The 18,152-nt window shown below is 35.7% G+C and overlaps 2 protein-coding genes across 9 annotated transcripts in view; one reads left to right on the top strand and one right to left on the bottom strand.

Moving 5' to 3' along the window:
• Positions 1-3,244, top strand: part of LOC117394893 (serine/threonine-protein kinase MAK-like) — a 35,536-nt gene extending 32,292 nt beyond the window's left edge. For 5 of the 8 annotated variants that reach the window (XM_059014744.1, XM_059014742.1, XM_059014743.1 and 2 more), the window contains 3 exons: positions 445-561; positions 1,200-1,283; positions 2,663-3,244. In XM_059014744.1, the coding sequence (XP_058870727.1) occupies positions 445-561; positions 1,200-1,283; positions 2,663-2,823 (362 nt within the window). In that variant the 3' untranslated portion in view covers positions 2,824-3,244. The remainder of the gene's footprint in view (positions 1-444; positions 562-1,199; positions 1,284-2,662) is intronic. The other 3 variants (XM_059014745.1, XM_059014747.1, XM_059014749.1) reach the window with 1 other exon arrangement.
• Positions 3,245-7,408: 4,164 nt separating this feature from the next.
• LOC117972388 (transmembrane protein 14C-like) lies at positions 7,409-17,892 on the bottom strand. The gene is made up of 5 exons (XM_034921152.2): positions 17,787-17,892; positions 12,004-12,088; positions 10,644-10,745; positions 7,802-7,889; positions 7,409-7,711 (listed from the first exon to the last, which is right to left on the bottom strand). Exons 2-5 carry the CDS (start codon positions 12,077-12,079, stop codon positions 7,654-7,656), a joined length of 324 nt encoding a protein of 107 aa, XP_034777043.1. The 5' UTR covers positions 12,080-12,088; positions 17,787-17,892; the 3' UTR covers positions 7,409-7,653.
• Between the last annotated feature and the right edge of the window lie 260 nt (positions 17,893-18,152).

Raw genomic sequence — 18,152 nt, 5'->3', positions numbered from 1 at the left:
GCTGCAGAAATCATCAGATAAATGATTGTTGTACAGGTTTTTCAGGTTCATAATGTTTATAGGTTTACAATTTAGGCAATCAAATGTGCATATAAACAAGTATCCAACCTAATATTTATATTTGTAAAGATAATACTTGTAATGTCAGTATTGGTGTCATTGTAATAGAACATACCACATTAATACAAATGGTTAAAAGAGTGTGCAAAATACAATACAACAGTGGTACATTATACCTCATTATTAAGTTACAGTTGCAGTGCTACTGTTGATAAGGCTGGTGCATATTTCTATTGGCCTTTTGTGTTTAAAATGCATTTCTCCCTTAGCTGTTGAGAGATATTTTCAGTTTATGATAGTTCAGGTAAGCTTTTGCTTAGTTTTATACTAAAATTGTGAAATGTTTCCCCATTAAAAATCTATATTATGATGTTTAATTTACAGCACATTTTGGAGGGACTAACTATAATTCTGGAGTATACATCCCATCATTTCAGAAAAAGGAGGTTGGTTCAGCTGGACAGAGGATTCAGCTGGCAACCTTAGGAGCTCCATCTGCAAGTAAGGATTACAGGTTATTTTAAACAACTAAAAATAGCTTAGCTAATGATTTAATCAATAATAAACTTTTGTCAGATTTTTTTTTTTATTCTGGCTTCTAATGACAAAGCTTTATTGCCTGATACTTTATTGCCTTCACAGTTGGGTACTAGTCCAGAACTCGTAGTAAACATGTATTTGACAGCACATTTAACTGTGTTTGAGTAACAATACCAGAAATCAAACAGCATGAAGATGTAATATTGAAGGAAGCTATTCCAGTGTTTCTAGTCTGTAGTGTAGTGCAGTTTTCAAAAATTAAGAATCCCTGTGAAGTGTGCTTATATGTAATTGATACTCCGCCATCTTGGATGCAATTGGAAATATCTTGTATAATTAATTTGTGATGCCAACACCTTGATCAAAATCTAGCAGTAATCTCAAGGCCAAGATTAGCTGTAAACTTACAGATGCAATAAATACACAGCAGACTGAAAAGTTGCAACTGAGAGTACTTGTAAAATCACTTTTTTAAAAACCATTGCCACTTGTTTTTGTGTTATTGGCCATTTATAAGTTCCATTTATATCACGGTGCACCTTCTTTTTTTCTTTCCATGCTTCTTTGTTCCTCCTGCTGTTTATCTCTTCTTCTATCAGACCTTTCTTCCACCTCTGACATTCGGAATGACAAAACAAAACCATCCATGCTAAAGTCAGTTGCCAATAAAGCCAATAGTGCAGGTAAAACAACTCATGCAGTAGCAGTTACGTTTTTGTTTCGTTAGTTGATTCCTGACTGGTTTCAAAATAATTCACAGTCAAGTTATATGTATAGTGTATTGGAATCAACTGTTAAAACTATTTGGAATAATTTGCTCTTCATTCACAGTCACTGTTAATGCAAAATGACACATTGCTTAAAACTAATCTATTTCAATATACGGTAGTCCTTCTATGAAGCTTTTACCTCAGTCAGAACAGGATATTATGTCTGGATCTAATGCATTTTTCCCACTCCCTTATTTAATTAAATGAACACTACCACAATTCAGATAACAATTAAGACTTTTTTTTTATTAACTTTACTTATCTTTTTTTCCATTCTTGCAAAGCTTGCATTCAACTTTAAACATCTTAAATAAGTTGTCTAGGGCAGCACAATCTATGTAGAATTGCTTTATGATCGCAGGTATCGACTTCTTGCAATCGTTTTTGTGTTTTTTCGTGCTTAAGATCCTCCATTTTAGAAAAGCAGTATTTTACATTTGAATCAGCCACGTCACTTTGCAAAACTGCCTGAATTTAGTGAGCCAATTCATTTTGCAAAGACAACAACTGAATGCGGAATATCGGCGATCATGTTAATGCAATAAATAATCATTAATAATGAATTCACAATTAACTAGGTAACTTAAATTAACATTAACAGAAAACCTTTTCAATTAAATTAAGCGTTACATTAATAATTAACAATTAAACAATCCTGCTTCTGACGGACAATTTAAAACGCTCAGATATACAGTATGGTCTGTCAAACTTTTTTCTTTTTTTTCAGTTATGGGAAGATAACCTTATCTTTAAGCAAGTGTAGAGATAATTGAATGTTCATGGAGTATTGGATTTATTTGGACGTACTAATAAGTGAAAGAAACACAGCACTCTATGTACTGCAGTATTCTGATTATATAGCAAGTACAATGTATGGAAATTCAAATATGTTAAACCTAAACTATCAACTCTGTGGCATAATTTTGATCAGTGTGATTTGCCCAGTCATTCTTTTGTTGGATTTGAATGATTGCAGCATCAATTCTGAAATTAAATAGTTAGTCAAGCTCTAGATCAGTGATCCTCAGACTGAGGCTCGCAAGCAGCATATGATATCAAAGGACTCTGTGTGTATATGTACTTCAGTCAGGAATAATGTAAAACTGAGTACCACTGCTCTAGATCTTTCAACACTAAAATCACCCATATTCAAAAGTGGGTGGATCTGATTTCTGGGCTGTTCTAATTGTCACCTTTAATACAATTTCCAATATAAATTGCATAGAATGCACATTTTGGAAGGCAGGGTTTTTATTTTAGAGCTAATTTGAATTCCGATTTATTTTTTGCAGATCATGACGGGTGGAAGACCAAAGCAGCACGTTCGCAATTGTCAGGCACAAGTTTCAACACAGCTGGAAAAAATTCTGGTAATCTCTTATCCCGAGCTCCACCAATCCAGCCCGTGCACGGAAGAATAGACTGGGCAGCCAAATATAGTACCCATCGGTAGCATAACTCATTTACTTTAGTTTTCCACTTCTAAAATGTTGTGGTCTGACAAAGTGCAGACCAGTCACCCAGAAGCAAGATGCAATACCTTCTAATGTGCATGTGAATCATGCAGAGGCTCCCAACTCTTACTACTTGAAAGCGAGATTATTTTTTTTCTACGAATAATAAACAATATTACATTTTTTAATTCTTACTTTTAATAAACCTATGTTGATAGTTTTTGATTAAGATTGCTGTAAATATGGTGGAATAAAAAACAAAACATTTAGTATCTTGTTGAAGACAAGTACATCTGTGCATGCTAAAAGTGAAGAGCTTGGCCTTTCTGGGTAATCATTTTAAACATTATTAAAAAATAAAACCGGGCCCTCAGAAGTGTTAAAAAACAAAAATACAAACAAAAACAAAAAAAAACACAATCTGATTCTTTTCAGATCAATTGAATATACCCCAGTTTAGAGAAACTACTGGAGTTTCCTACTGAGCTGTTTACGACAGATCTAGGTTTTACATCGGTTGGCCCCACTTACTTTAAGTATTCTTATCAGATAATGGTTTAGGACCTGCATGAAATGAATTGCAGTGGGCTGCATAGTTTCTTATGGAGGGGTATCTGGATCTCAGAAAACAGTTACTAGGTGTACAAATTGTGATTGTTAAAGAAAGATGTACATTTTCTGCACCAATCCCCAATAACATACAGCAATGTAGTAAAAACATTCTAAGAAACGCTAAACACTTACTGCTTTTTATGTAATATATGAATTTAATCATAATATTTTTTATTGAACTCTTGTCAAACACTGTATTAAATGTATTACATTCTTGAAATATACTGTAGATCACTAAAATGTATGTCAAATCAATCTCTTGGTTAGTTATCAAAAAAAAGTTTAATTTCAATAGTTGGGTAATTTATATATATATTTTTTTTTTAGATACATATGCCATATGTAGAATGTATTTCATTTTTACATAGTAATGTTTAGCATATTTTTCGTGTTTGAGTATTTATATTTTTGTATTTATTTCTTGATGATGATTAGTAAAAATGTAATTGTGCAACAATTTGTCTGAGTTTATTTCTGACTCTATTTATAATGACAGCTGATAAAACTAATTATGTGCATTTGAGGAGATTTTTGTAATCTCTCATTGGAACTGGGTACTCTTGAGTCCGATTCCAGTTCCCAAACTATTTTGAAATAATGTCCATATGTCAATTTGTGAGCAGAAGGCGGTGGAGGGGGAGGGGGATGGCATTTTATATACATACAAACAAGCACTAGTGCTACAGGTCTACGTCAGCATAAAAACCATTAGAAAGACCACAACAATCACAGAGCAAAAAGTAAATCAAAATAAACTCATCACAGCCGCGATCAGACAGTAATCCAAAACAAAGACAACAAAACGCAAATATATAGTCTAGCCAAGTGTGTGTTTTTTCTGGGTTTTTTTTCTAAATATGAATGTGTCCATTATAGTTATCAAAGTGTATTTGACAGAAATAAAAAGTCTTTGATAATTAATTGTTTTATGTTTTTTATTAAGTTGTATTAAAAACATAACGGTACTCGCTGGAACCGGATCCTTGATATTTGTATCCAGTTCGTCGGTTCCAAAGCAGGAACCGGTTCGCACATCTCTAGGCCGGTACTCCTACAGTAACACTCGTAAAACTATATTACAGTTAGTTACCCCTCGCATTCACTTGTTATGCACAAGCTTTTACTTAACAGAAATTCTATTAAAATAATAATTAATTGTGCCCAATTAATCAACGGCTATTTTGAGGCTTAACTGTGACAGCCCTAATCCAAAATTTGGATTGTAGCGTAACAGGAAAACGTAATCAATCAGACTGCAGAGTCTCTATCATCTGATTCAAAACTGCCGAACGGCTCCACGTCTTCGTTATCTAAACCAAAGATAACCCTAACCGTTACACTATGTAACACAATTTTTGTTCCTGGGTAGTAAGTGTTATTTCCTAATTGCTTATGCCTCAAAAGTATAGAAAATGGCTATTATTCCCCACAAACTTTGCTTTTGTGACCAGGACAGTGATATTTTGAAATTTACCTATTTCCAATGAGAAAACGGGCGAATTTGTGTCTTTTCGTTCACATAAAGTCAGAAAAAAACAACATATGAATCCAAATTAACATGTATTTATACTAAAGTAATACAAACATGACTACAAAAGATTTAGAAGTGAGTAGTTTTTCGAGATTTACGATTATACTGTAAATCACTTTCACGAATCAGCCCCCAAATGTAGTCTCCCATCATGTTCTCGTTATACTGTCCTTGGTAGCGGCGTTCAAAGTCCAGTATATCCTGGTGGAAGCGCTCGCCTTGCTCCTCCGAGTACGCTCCCATGTTCTCCTTGAATTTATCAAGATGAGCATCAAGGATATGGACTTTGAGGGACATCCTACAGCCCATTGTGCCGTAGTTCTTCACCAGAGTCTCAACCAGCTCCACATAGTTTTCGGCCTTGTGATTGCCCAGGAAGCCCCGAACCACTGCGACAAAGCTGTTCCAAGCCGCTTTCTCCTTACTTGTGAGCTTCTTGGGAAATTCATTACACTCCAGGATCTTCTTTATCTGTGCTCCGACGAAGACACCGGCTTTGACCTTTGCCTCAGACAGCTTAGGGAAGAAGTCTTGAAGGTACTTGAAGACTGCCGACTCCTTATCTAGAGCTCTGACAAATTGTTTCATAAGGCCCAATTTGATGTGCAGTGGTGGCATCAGCACCTTCCGGGGGTCCACCAGTGGCTCCCACTTGACGTTGTTCCTCCCCACAGAGAACTCGGTCCGCTGTGGCCAGTCCCGCCTGTGGTAGTGCGCCTTGGTGTCCCTGCTGTCGCAAAGGCAAAGATAGCAGGGAAACTTGGTAAAACCGCCTTGGAGACCCATCAGGAATGCCACCATTTTGAAGTCTCCTATGACCTCCCAACCGTACTCATCATACTTCAAGGCGTCCAGCAAGGTCTTGATGCTGTTGTAATCCTCTTTGAGATGCACCAAGTGAGCCAGGGGAAGACACGGGTACTTGTTACCATTATGGAGCAGCACGGCTTTGAGGCTCCTGGATGAGCTGTCAATGAAGAGGCGCCACTCATTCTGGTTACAGGCGATTCCGATTGCCTCGAACAGACTGGCCACATTGTGGCAGAAGCAGAGCCCATCTTGACGGGTGAAGAAGCTGGAAAAAGGTTGGTGACGCTTCCTCTGATCTGCGACTTGCACACTTTCATCCAACAAGTTCCACTGCTTGAGCCTAGACGTCAAAAGCGCGGCATTGGACTTGGTGAGACCAAGATCTCTAATCAAGTCGTTGAGGTCTTTTTGGTTGGGGTAGTATGGGTTTCTCTCCTCAGCTCCACCTCTGAAATTGTCATCTGGATCTACAACGTCTTCCTCGCTCTCTGACTTGCTGCTCTCTTCTAAAGACGGCTGCTCTCTCTCCGGAGGAGTGGGTACGGGGAGCTCATGGCAGTGTGGCACCGGGGCGATGGATGAAGGAAGGTCCGGATACGTGATAGAAGGTGCATTCTTGCCAGTCCGACGTTTGGAAGGGTCCACCATGCAGAAGTAGCAGTTGCTTGAGTGGTCAGTGGGTTCCCGCCAAATTCTTGGGATAGCGAACTTCATGGCTCTCTTTTCCCCTCTGTACCATCCTACAAAAATACATTTATTTCACCCATGACTAATGTGTAAGAGATTCTCGCAACATTTTTCATATATATTTTTTCAATAACATTGAAAATTGTAAAACATTTTAAAAACTTTTACAATTTTAAAAATTTTAACAAATTTTATAACATTAAATTCCGAGCAACAATTGTCCATCTTACCTTCCAGAGTTTTTTTGCAGTGCTCGCAGGTGAAATGAGGTGCCCAGGGTTTGTCTTGATCCCCGACAGGCATGCCGAAATATGCCTTGTAGGCCTCACACATCTTAGCAGATGCTTCCACGGAGTACTTTTTCGCTCTTGTCTTGATAAATTGGCCGCAGACATAGCAAAATGCGTCTGCCGGATGCTTGCAGCCTCTTGATGCCATCTCAGAAAAATGCAGATATGTATCCACTTAGGCAGCTGGAACTAAACTGAACTGGTGGGCTTAAGGCCCCTGTATTTATACTACTATTTATATTACTGGAAAGTTCTAGAAGTTAATCCAAGTTTACTCAGCACTGAATCTATCTGGAATGTTCTGGAAAATAGGTAAATTTCAAAATATCACTGTCCTGGTCACAAAAGCAAAGTTTGTGGGGAATAATAGCCATTTTCTATACTTTTGAGGCATAAGCAATTAGGAAATAACACTTACTACCCAGGAACCAAAAAAAAAAAAAAATTTGTTACACGGATCATTCATGAGCCGCATATTTCCCCTCAGACATTATTTGCGCATGGTTATTAAAAACCGGAAACAAATGGTTAAAGTGTTACTTTTAGCTACATTTAAACCGGGGTGTTGACGCAGCAGTATCCGGTCTGTTTTTTTATACTATCCTACACTAATAAACAAAGAACAATTGCCATAAGAGAAGGCCACAATGTATATTTAGTAACTTTTATTATTCTTTATTTATTTATTTATTTATTTTTACAAAATTCAGGTTTCACCACAGCCTTATCAGAGGTTACAGTATATACATTCATATACACCCCCTATTACATTGAAAAGACACTCATTTAACCTACTGTTATGCAAACATAATTTTGGAAAGGCCTAATACGCGGTTTTATACTGAAATCTCTACCGGAAACACCAGAAAAAGATACTAAAGGCAAACTATGATATTAAATTACGGCTGATGGGGCTTTTGCAGCATCTTCATTCCGATTCTCCCCAGCATCAGCAGACTACAAGAAAAAAATAAAAATGTTTAGAAAGGTTTCTGTGCTTAAAATAAATAAATAAATAAATAAATAAAACATATACTTGTACAGTACCTTGCACCTGCAATGAGACCAGCTGGCATAAATTTTCCAGTGTTAAAAAATCTCATTCCCATGACTCCAGTTAGGGTCCCTGATGCAACTACAAAGCAAGGACACACATTGACATTAGTATTGCTGAATATAACACCTATTCTATTAATTTGTAAACTGATATGTATTTCAATAAATGTTGGAATTTGTATCCTACATCATACAAGGTATTTATTTATTTTTTTGGTACAGAGTCTTAGGAATCGTGTAGTCTCGCCCTTCATTATAACGTACCTAGCCCCTGGCCTCCAAATTAAATAAATAAATAAATAAATAAATAAATAAATAAATAACAATTAATAATAATTAATAATAAACAGACACTGTCAAAATCCCGGTCTGTAGGCACGCGATGCCACCCCTGCAGTGAAGTCAACTCTTGTCATAAACAATACACTGTATAACTAAGCATCCGAAACAAAAATAATTTTATGTTGCAACAAAGCTGGAAACTACATAGACTGTTTGAAAAAAGCAGTAATGAAGGCATATCTCTGTCGTGAATATAGGTTGTGAAAAAGCACTCTGTTTTGGCTTGTTCAGAAACCATGCAGCAAAGCAAAATTGATTAAAGAAAAACAAACAACAAAAAGCTCAGTTTGGGATTCTTGCATGTTGGATTAAAATTTGGTGCACTTGATTCACATCAGATTGGTTTTGAATAAAAGTTCAGCTTCAATTCAGGATTTTTGCACTGCATTTTAATTATTTAACGATAGGATAAAGCAATGGCAGAATACTGCATACATGAGACGAACAGGTACATGTAATTCTACTTGTATTCACAATCTCATCTCATTAACTTACTCCAACAGTTTATCTTCATTTTGATTGTCCTTTCATTATAACGAACCCCTCGATATAATGAAAACAAGGACTGGACCCAACAGGTTAGTTATCGCAAGGGTGTACTGTATATATTAGGGGTGCACCGATAGCCAATGGTTATCTACCCATATCTACCGATACCAGTTGGATACCGATAATAATACAGTGCAGGTAAGCTATTGTAAACTAGAACAAGGCATTGGGCCTATATTTAAACTGTTTTATAATTATACATGTTAAAAAATGAACAAATATTGTTTACTTGTATTTATGACAAACACGAACAGGTATTGTTTACTTGTTGCATTTACCTCAGAAAATTAATACAAGGAATAACGTATTATATTGTGTGCTTGACACCAATGTATACATTTGTTTTACAACAGTGTCATGCAAAAATAACCTGTGTCATGTAACCCAAAAATAACCAGTGTCATGCAATATTATAACCTCTACCTGTACTGTACAGTAAAAAAGAAACGTAGCCTTGGCAATGTCAACTACAACAACGTTTGTTAAATTCTTATTTTAAGCATACTGCTTAAAAATGCAGCACAACTTAAACTGTTCACTTAATAAAAAAAAATGTCATAAATATTAAATTTTTGGTTCAAACTTGAATTTGTTACTGAACAAACCTGTTACTTCAAAATGCTGCTAAATACACCCACTACCGATGCATATTAAGCAACATCAATAAAAATTACAAAAGGTAATTTTGAAGTACATTGTGTAATAATAATAATATATTATAAACCATCTGTTATTTAGGATTAAACCTACATTTTTTTTTTTTTTTTAAAGCATCAAAATAATACTCACAGTTCATCGTTAGATTTAATGTAGCATCAACTCTGCTCTGCTGCACACAACTCAGCTATCCTATTGTTGTCATCAGATATTTAAAAACATTTAAAACACTCGCTCTTTTGAGACACATTTAGTTCAGGTTGATCGCACATTACACAGTACTGCAAGGCAAATGACTGTCTTATGTTCTTTCGTCATTAGTAAGCATGTCTGACCAAACATTCAAATAGATATATATAATATATATATATATATATATATATATATATATATACTAACTGAAGTACCCGCTGTTGCCCTGGGAAATTCAATATTTCTTGCATTACAAATTGGGGAACGATTGCCTTATGGTTTCCTATAAGTTACCTATCTTGGGTGTTGCACAATAAATTTTTGTTCTTTTTATTTATTTGGGTTTTTTTGGGGGGGTTTCTTTAATTTGAGATACATGGCTACTGTAGTGATTCAGCAATGAGGTTACTAAATAAAGTACTCTGGGTCAAAATTTTGGATCCAAACATTGCCCTCGACCTTCCCCTGAATGAAAGAAGAGGCCATGTAAAGTTTGGTTGCACTGGCTCCTGCGGGGTCCAAATATACACACACACACCATATTGCTTCGAAATTTAAGTAGTCCTTAAATTTAAGATGCAGCCCAAATTTCCCACCCTCAATTTGAGGAAAAAATAAAACATCAAATAAAGATGCAATCTTCGGCATCTGCTGTCACATGGAACATTATAGTTATGCGCTGCTTCTCATTTCCAGTCGCACTTATTTTCTCCCTTTTTTGTGAACTATCTTATTGCTTGGCATATCGAAAAAAACGGGGGTCTGATCAGCATTTACAATCTGTCCAAGCTGGTACAGTTTGTTAGAACACAGCCTAATAACGAAATACTGAAAATGTAAAAGCTTCTCTTTGAATTCTTCAGAAAGCTAATGACGTTTTTTTTTTTTTTTTTAATGGCTGCCTCTATGTCATGGATGATTCGAGATCGGGCAATGATGTTTTTGTTCGTCTTTTCTCAATAGTAAGTCACGTTGCTGTTTGTGTATTCAGGAAACTGGGACTCGACAGCAATAGCCCTTTCTATGATTAGCATATCATTATGATTATGATTATGCAGAAACTGTTCAAGCACAGCTAGACAACTTCGCTTACCTAGAGAAATCCACACATTCTTTGGATCTTGAGACATCTGGTAGGCACCCAGACCAGCTAAACTACCAAACAGAAGGCCAGCAGCTAAGGAGGGTACACTGCCTGGAAAAAAAGAAAGTTACAGGGTAGGTTTTAAAGCAGTGGTGTATATAATGTATTAAAAATAGTCTTAAGGTTATAAAGTTAGACAACCTTTTTATAAAAAGGTCTTTGTTCATGCCTTTCATGTTTTAGAGACTTGACAGGACAATATGTTTTAGTTGTACTGTATATGACTGAGTGTTAAATTTATGACAGAACAGATTCATAAGTCAACCCTATTAAGTGGTATATCAGGTAGTACACATTTGTCATCATCTAAGATGATGGAACACTGGAAACCTTTTGCTTTAACAGTTTCTGCATGAATAACATTTTAAAGGTAATGCTTGGCAGATTGTGAATGATTTGATTACCCCAGGCATTTAATTGTAGCATACATGGGAGATCTTATTGTCTTTTGTGTAATTGTAAGTCGCCCTGGATAAGGGTGTCTGCTAAGAAATAAATAATAATAAAAATAATAATAATAATAATAATAATAATAATAATGATATATTCCAAACATTAGTTTTGCTTTTATTTAAATGCTTTTGTATATATTTGTGAGAAGTAGGTCCAATATTCAAAACATTGCAACAAAACAGCTGCATGAATAAATAAATTTAAGGGCAATGCCTGACTGACTATGAATGACATGACTACATTAAAACTTTTGATTTTAAGATTAGAAGTAATGTCTTAGCTACAATACAAATATGTTTTAGTATGGTAATTGTTTACTACAATGAAGAAATAACTGTTCAATTGGTGTGGTTAAAAAAAAAAAAAAAAAAAAAAAGAATGATCACAATGTCAAGTAGCACTGGTAAATGGTGCTTGTAGAGAGATAAGCTTCTCTTATCATTAAACAACTGTTGGTTACATGAACTACTTGCAAATTAGGCTATTCCTAATGATGAGTGTAGTGAAGTGGAGCTATCTAGTGATTTGGTGAAGGAATATGAAAAAGGACTCAAAACAGTAAAACAAATACTGCATCAGACTACTGAATGCCCTTCTTACCTGAATTTGTAAGCAGCGCAAACCAATTAGTGAAAGCAATCACATTTGTGAATCTAAGAGGATATATATAGATATATATAGATCGATCTATCTATCTATATATATATATATATATATTATTCTGGCTTGTGATAATAATAAAATAATAATAATAATTTGATAATTGCAAAACACAAAGACATGATATTCTGCATATAAATAAAAAGCTGCTTTGTCATTGCAATGGTCAATCTTGTTTGTAGTCAGATTACTGTACCTGCTTTCACATAACCAATAATGCCTCCTGATGCAACCAGAGCAGCATAGCCATACCCAATCCATTCCACAGACATCTTGGTAACCTGAAATATACAAAGAGAAGATTTTAATTTTCTGCTGGCCAATCAAAGTCCAATTCTTGTGGCAAGTGCTGGGCGTAGTAACTAGCTTGATCAAAAACTAAATTGAAATACTAACATGCACATATAATATTTTGAGTTGCAAATACTGCTGCACTGAAGTAAATGTTTGTGCTGACAGAATAAAAGAACATATTGAAAGTAAGTGACACATTAAACTAAAACAAGACAGTGAACGGCTTTTATACATTGCTTTAATAAAAGAGAGAACGCAGAACGAGTTTGTCCGAGCTCTGTGCTTTGCTGGACAGCCACTGTTTATTGCAGAGGGGCCATTGGTGACTTTGTGCGACAGTACTGTCCATCAGCTAAAACACTGCCTAACGCTGACACTCGTAAATATTTGACAGACAACGATGATGCTTTAGTTGGGTAACTTATGTAATGCGTTGATGGAAATATTGTGTCCAGGGATTTTTGATCTCCTGATGACAGTTCTGTCAATTTCCTTTTCTTTTTATGATTGAGGCGAATAAACATGCCTTGTTTTGTGCTGATGTCACGTTCATACCTGCAGATACTAGTTCTGTAGGCACAGCGATTGCCCAAATGCTCGCAAAGTACCAGCTAACATGGAAAAATGTGGCCTCGACTTGCACAGATTATGCTTTATATATGGCAAAATTTGCCAGGGACATTAAACTTAATCAAAAACCAGAACTGCTACGCATCACTTGCCTGGCTCATCTGATTCACGTTGTTGTAACGGCTGCTACTGGTATTGAAGAAATGAGTGACGTGAGAGCTTTTATTATTGGATACATTTTGACCACTTTTTTTAACTTTTAAAATTGCATTCCCTGCCTCAAGATGGCTTCCCATGTACCACCATGGACCTCTCAGAAGTACATTTCGTATCATCCTCCTGCTCGCTGGTAAATCCATCTCAGTTACATGTGTGAGCAGGAGGATGATGGAAAATGTACTTCTGAGAGGTCCATGCTGGTACATGGGAAGCCATTTTGAGGCAGGGAATGCAATTTAAAAGTTTTAAAAAAGTGGTCAAAATGTAAAAAAAATTAAAAACACACACACACACCTTACGTAAACAGTTGTGGCAACACATGGGAGCATGCAACAAAATAAAATAACACCCAGAAAACAATGGAGTCTTCGCCTGCTACCGCCTCAGAATTTTCCAACACAGAAGTATACCGGACACTGACAACCAAACTCTCAGAAGATTTGAGCACAAAAGCCACTGGTGAAAGGTATGGAGAAAAGACGCAGCTGAAATTCTTGAAATTCTGCCGCATACTGAGCAAGCAAAGACTAACAACTTTTTTTTTTTTTTTTGCAAGGCTCAGCAAGAAATCGGAAGCAACAGTAACGCCAAAGTTTTCAGTGCTGAGGATTTGTTTTGGAATGTGATCCAGGTATTAAACCCCTAGCTGAAAAATTAATTTTGTAGTGGATTATGAGCGTTATGGAAGAGCGTTTTGACTATTTCATACTAAAGATTAATTCACTTTAGCAGGGGAATTCAACAATTACATGAACATGCCTGCCCCTGACTACATGAAACTGGATGTACTTGAAATCAAGACACACTGCCTAATTTCAGCAAAGTGGCACTGCAGGCTTTAAGTGTGCCTCCCAGATCAACAGATGCAGAACGGCTGTTTTCAATATTGGATCACCTCCAAGATGGCAATTGCCAGAACATGAGTGAGGATACCTTGAAGAAAATTGTTTGTGCTCCTGCTAACCAGAATTTTTAAAGTGTGTGGGTGTTCGCATTTACTTTTTCCAAAATATTTGTTTTATTTATTTTTAGCAATATGGAGCTCTGTTAATATGGGGCGTAACACATTATTTTTAAATAAAATACAGTGCATGGTGGGATACTATCGTATTAATTTCCAATGTTCCTTGCGCTGCCCGGAACTGTAACTGAACTATTTTACTAGCGTGTGTACGCATTAAGCCAGACTAAATTACAATACTATCCAATAACATACATAATGTGGCTCTATACTTCTCTCTATGTTGTCAGCATTTACTATTATATGTAGATACATATAATAGGTTATAGGAGGCTGTGTGGTCCAGTGGTTAAAGAAAAGGGCTTATAACCAGGAGGTCCCCGGTTCAAATCCCACCTCAGCCACTGACTCATTGTGTGACCCTGAGCAAGTCACTTAACCTCCTTGTGCTCCGTCTTTCAGGTGAGACGTTGTTGTAAGTGACTCTGCAGCTGATGCATAGTTCACACACCCTAGTCTCTGTAAGTCGCCTTGGATAAAGGCGTCTGCTAAATAAACAAATAATAACATGTATTGTAGTAGGAAATAGGAATATTTTGGGATAGTTAAGGTTGCTGGCCAGTAAAAGCCATTATCACCATGTTTAGGGTCTGAGCTATTTTACTGTTATATTTGTGCGCATAACTCTTTAACTATAACAGTTACAGGTGCATGCCATACATGAAATGAATGTACATGCATAAGGCTTCCATAAAAAAAGTTAAATAGTCTGAGACTCCTGTTTAGTACAGATAACAAACCACAGAATTTAGAAAAAAAAAAAAAGTTTTATTGTTTATACAATTTCTTTTAGCATGGTCAGCTGAAATCTCAAATTGGATAATAAATAAAGTAATTATGGCCATATATACAAAAGGGACCAAAAGCAACCAAAAAAGAAAAAAATTAACAATTGAAAAATGTGCAAAAAAAAAAAAAGAGATAATACTAAAGAGTGAGATGATGTCTATTTAAATAACCATTAAAAAGACAATATGTAAATGGTTTCATTAGTTTTATCAATTCTTTAACAATGTGTCCCGGTTTGACATTTCGTTTTTGCAGTGCTGCGGGCTTGTGGTGCAAACTCAAAGGCTGAACTCGACCCTCATTTATACAGCAGTATACCAGTATGAGGCGCCGTTAGGGACATAATTCAAACTGACACCTCATACACTACACACTGAAATTGCATGCGGTACAAACTGAAATCTCATACACTACATGGTGAAATCGCATACACTACATACTGAAAATTCAAACAAGGTCAGTGACGTCACATCATAAAATACTCCCGCGTCAGGCAACGGAGTTCATTTCAGTTTCACAGGTTGTCAGAATGGAAGGATTGAGGTGTACAGCGGCAGAGCTAATAGAACACATTTTAACTAGACCTGGAATCATAAATACTCTTTCAAATGGACTTGATTAAAGGGCATCGGCTGAAGCACACCCTGTACATACCACTGTCAATTCAGAAATTAACAGTTTGTTTCATAGGGAGAAGGGGTTGTAGCATTCTGTGGCCCGTGGTCCGGACCACTCGGACCACTCAGTCACAATGGTCCGGACCACTCCAGCTGTCCCTGTTATGTTATAATTTCACAGTTTCCTTTTCATTTTCTTTATTGGCAGTTATGTTATTTTCCAAATACGTATCTTTCAATAATACATGCCAGTGTTTAAGTTTATAATAATGTGCTTGGGACCCGTTACCATTATCATGTGTATTTAGAAAATTGATTTTACACTTCCAGAAACGTTATCCTTTATATAAGGTAAATATTTTCTTGTTTTAAAACTTGCCGATATAATATATAGCCTACATATGCATTATGATAGCCTTAACTACAAAATTCACAATGACAATAATAAAACAAACATGGTGTAGCAGGTTCATAGAGATTTAGTTGTTGTAGATATATTGTTTTTAAATGTCTTACGATGTTTTTCTATGTGTTGTTTAAAGTTATGTTGACGTTGAATAGTACTTTTACACTTTTGACAATGCCAGTGGCTTCTGTTTACTTTTGAATAACTTTTCATTTCAGCACAATAACAGGTAATGATGCACTTGTCTGTGGAAATAAACAATAATAATATATACTACTACTAATAATAATCTTGATTTTATCTCCTATTTTGTCATACTTGTACTTGCTAGAACCAAAGTAATTGTATTTTATCTTGCTCTTAATTGTATTATTACTTGTACTGTGATTCTTGAAATGTATTTTTGTTTACAACTGTAAGTTGCCCTGGATAAGGGTGTCTGCTAAGAAATAAATAATAATAATAATAATAATAATAATAATAATAATAATATAGCGCCTTTCATAACCAAATATCTCAAAGCGCTTCACAAATAAGGGAAAAACAAATAAAATAACACTAAAACAGCCATGACATATACAAAGTGATCAGCAGAATACTAACACAATTAGAAATAAAGAATATAATAACAGCAGAAAAAGGCAATTTAAATAAGTGGCTTTTTAGGCGCGATTCAAAAACAGACAGCAACTCATAATCTCTGATCTCAATAGGAAGTGTTTCTATTTCTACACCTAGGTGCGTAGAACAATGTTACATGATAAAAAAAGTTTGCAAATTCAAAGGCTTGTATAATGGTTATTAACCAAAAATATTGATTGAAATAAGAATAACATGTTTAAAGCGTTGCGAGTTTACAAAATTAATAATCACAGTGTATCTTCTTCCAATTATTTAACGTTAAGAAACAAAAACGACACAAACACAATGTCTTTTGTGTGTGATTACGTTACCTACCAGCCCTACTGCTGCCTATCCCCGTGCACGTTACAATATATATATATATATATATATTATATATATATATATAGACGTGTAAATAAAATATGTCAGCATTGTCTATTAGCAAATGTCTGTTTTGCACTGTATGTGTCATTTTTGTTTCTTAATGTTAAATAATTGGTAGAAGATACACTGTGATTATTAATAATTTGAAAGAGTATTTATGATTCCAGGTCTAGTTAAAATGTGTTCTATTAGCTCTGCCGCTGTACACCTCAATCCCTCCATTCTGACAACCTGTGAAACTGAAATGAACTCCGTTGCCTGACGCGGGAGTATTTAATGATGTGACGTCACTGACCTTGTTTGAATTTTCACCATGTAGTGTATGCGATTTCACCATGTTGTAGTGTATGAGGTTTCATGATTTCACCATGTAGTGTATGAGATTTCAGTGTGTACTGCATGCAATTTCAGTGTGTAGTGTATGAGGTGTCAGTTTAAATTATGTCCCTAACGGCGCCTCATATACCAGCGACACCATTGCCCATACATGCTACACCAGCGCACAACCATGCTTACAATTACAATTTGCGGTTCCTATGGAGAAGGCTAGGCTACTGTGCTTTTAGGGCATACCAGACCTGTCGGTACATTTTTACGGAAAAGTCTCCTTAAACATTACTAAAACTTGTGTGTATCACTGTTTTGTGTATCGCAAATATTCCTTAAAACTTAATTAAATGTCCCTTATTAAGAATTTTTGGTACCGACACTTTTGAGTATAGAGGCCAATGTTGCATGATTTACTGCGTATGTGTAACAACTGTAATAATACCATATAGGTTCAAACATTAATAAAAATAAATATAAAAAAACACAAGACAATGACATGAAATCCCCAGAAGACATTCACAGTTTATCTAACTTCACTAATGCAATGTAAGTAACTGTACAGTGAAAAAAGAGGACATTGTTGTCAATTAATTTGCAAACTCACTTATAAACTAGCATTTGACAGCACTTGACTTTCTGATTTTTTACTTGAAAATAAGCGACATCGTTACATATTGTAGGAAGTACTAATACATATATCATATAGTTCAATTAATTGTACATACCTTACAGTTCCAACGCTGCGTATTGTAAAGTCAAGACCTCTCTCTGTCCCTGTGCAAGAAGACTGGAGGCACAAATGGCAACTAGAAAAAAAAGAACAACTAACAACTTACACAGAGTTTTGCTTGTCACTACTGTATGGGGTTAAGTAAGTGGCTACATTAATTGGACAGGAAATGACTTAGTGAATTTTAAAAAAAATAATCGCTGACCCGCAGATAGGGTGGCTCTCCTTCTTATTAAAAGATAAGGTGGAGGTTTATGTGAACTTTGTAAAACAAACCCAATTGTTGACATGTTATCTACGGAGTTGCTTCTGTTGTCCAACAGTTTGTTATAAAACGGTTGCTGGTCAAACATGTCAAGTC

This window comes from Acipenser ruthenus, chromosome 3, assembly GCF_902713425.1.
Source record: "Acipenser ruthenus chromosome 3, fAciRut3.2 maternal haplotype, whole genome shotgun sequence".
NCBI classification, from domain to species: Eukaryota; Metazoa; Chordata; class Actinopteri; order Acipenseriformes; family Acipenseridae; genus Acipenser; species Acipenser ruthenus.
The sequence above is the reverse complement of the archived record's forward strand: the minus strand, read 5'-3'. Positions and strand labels throughout refer to the sequence as shown.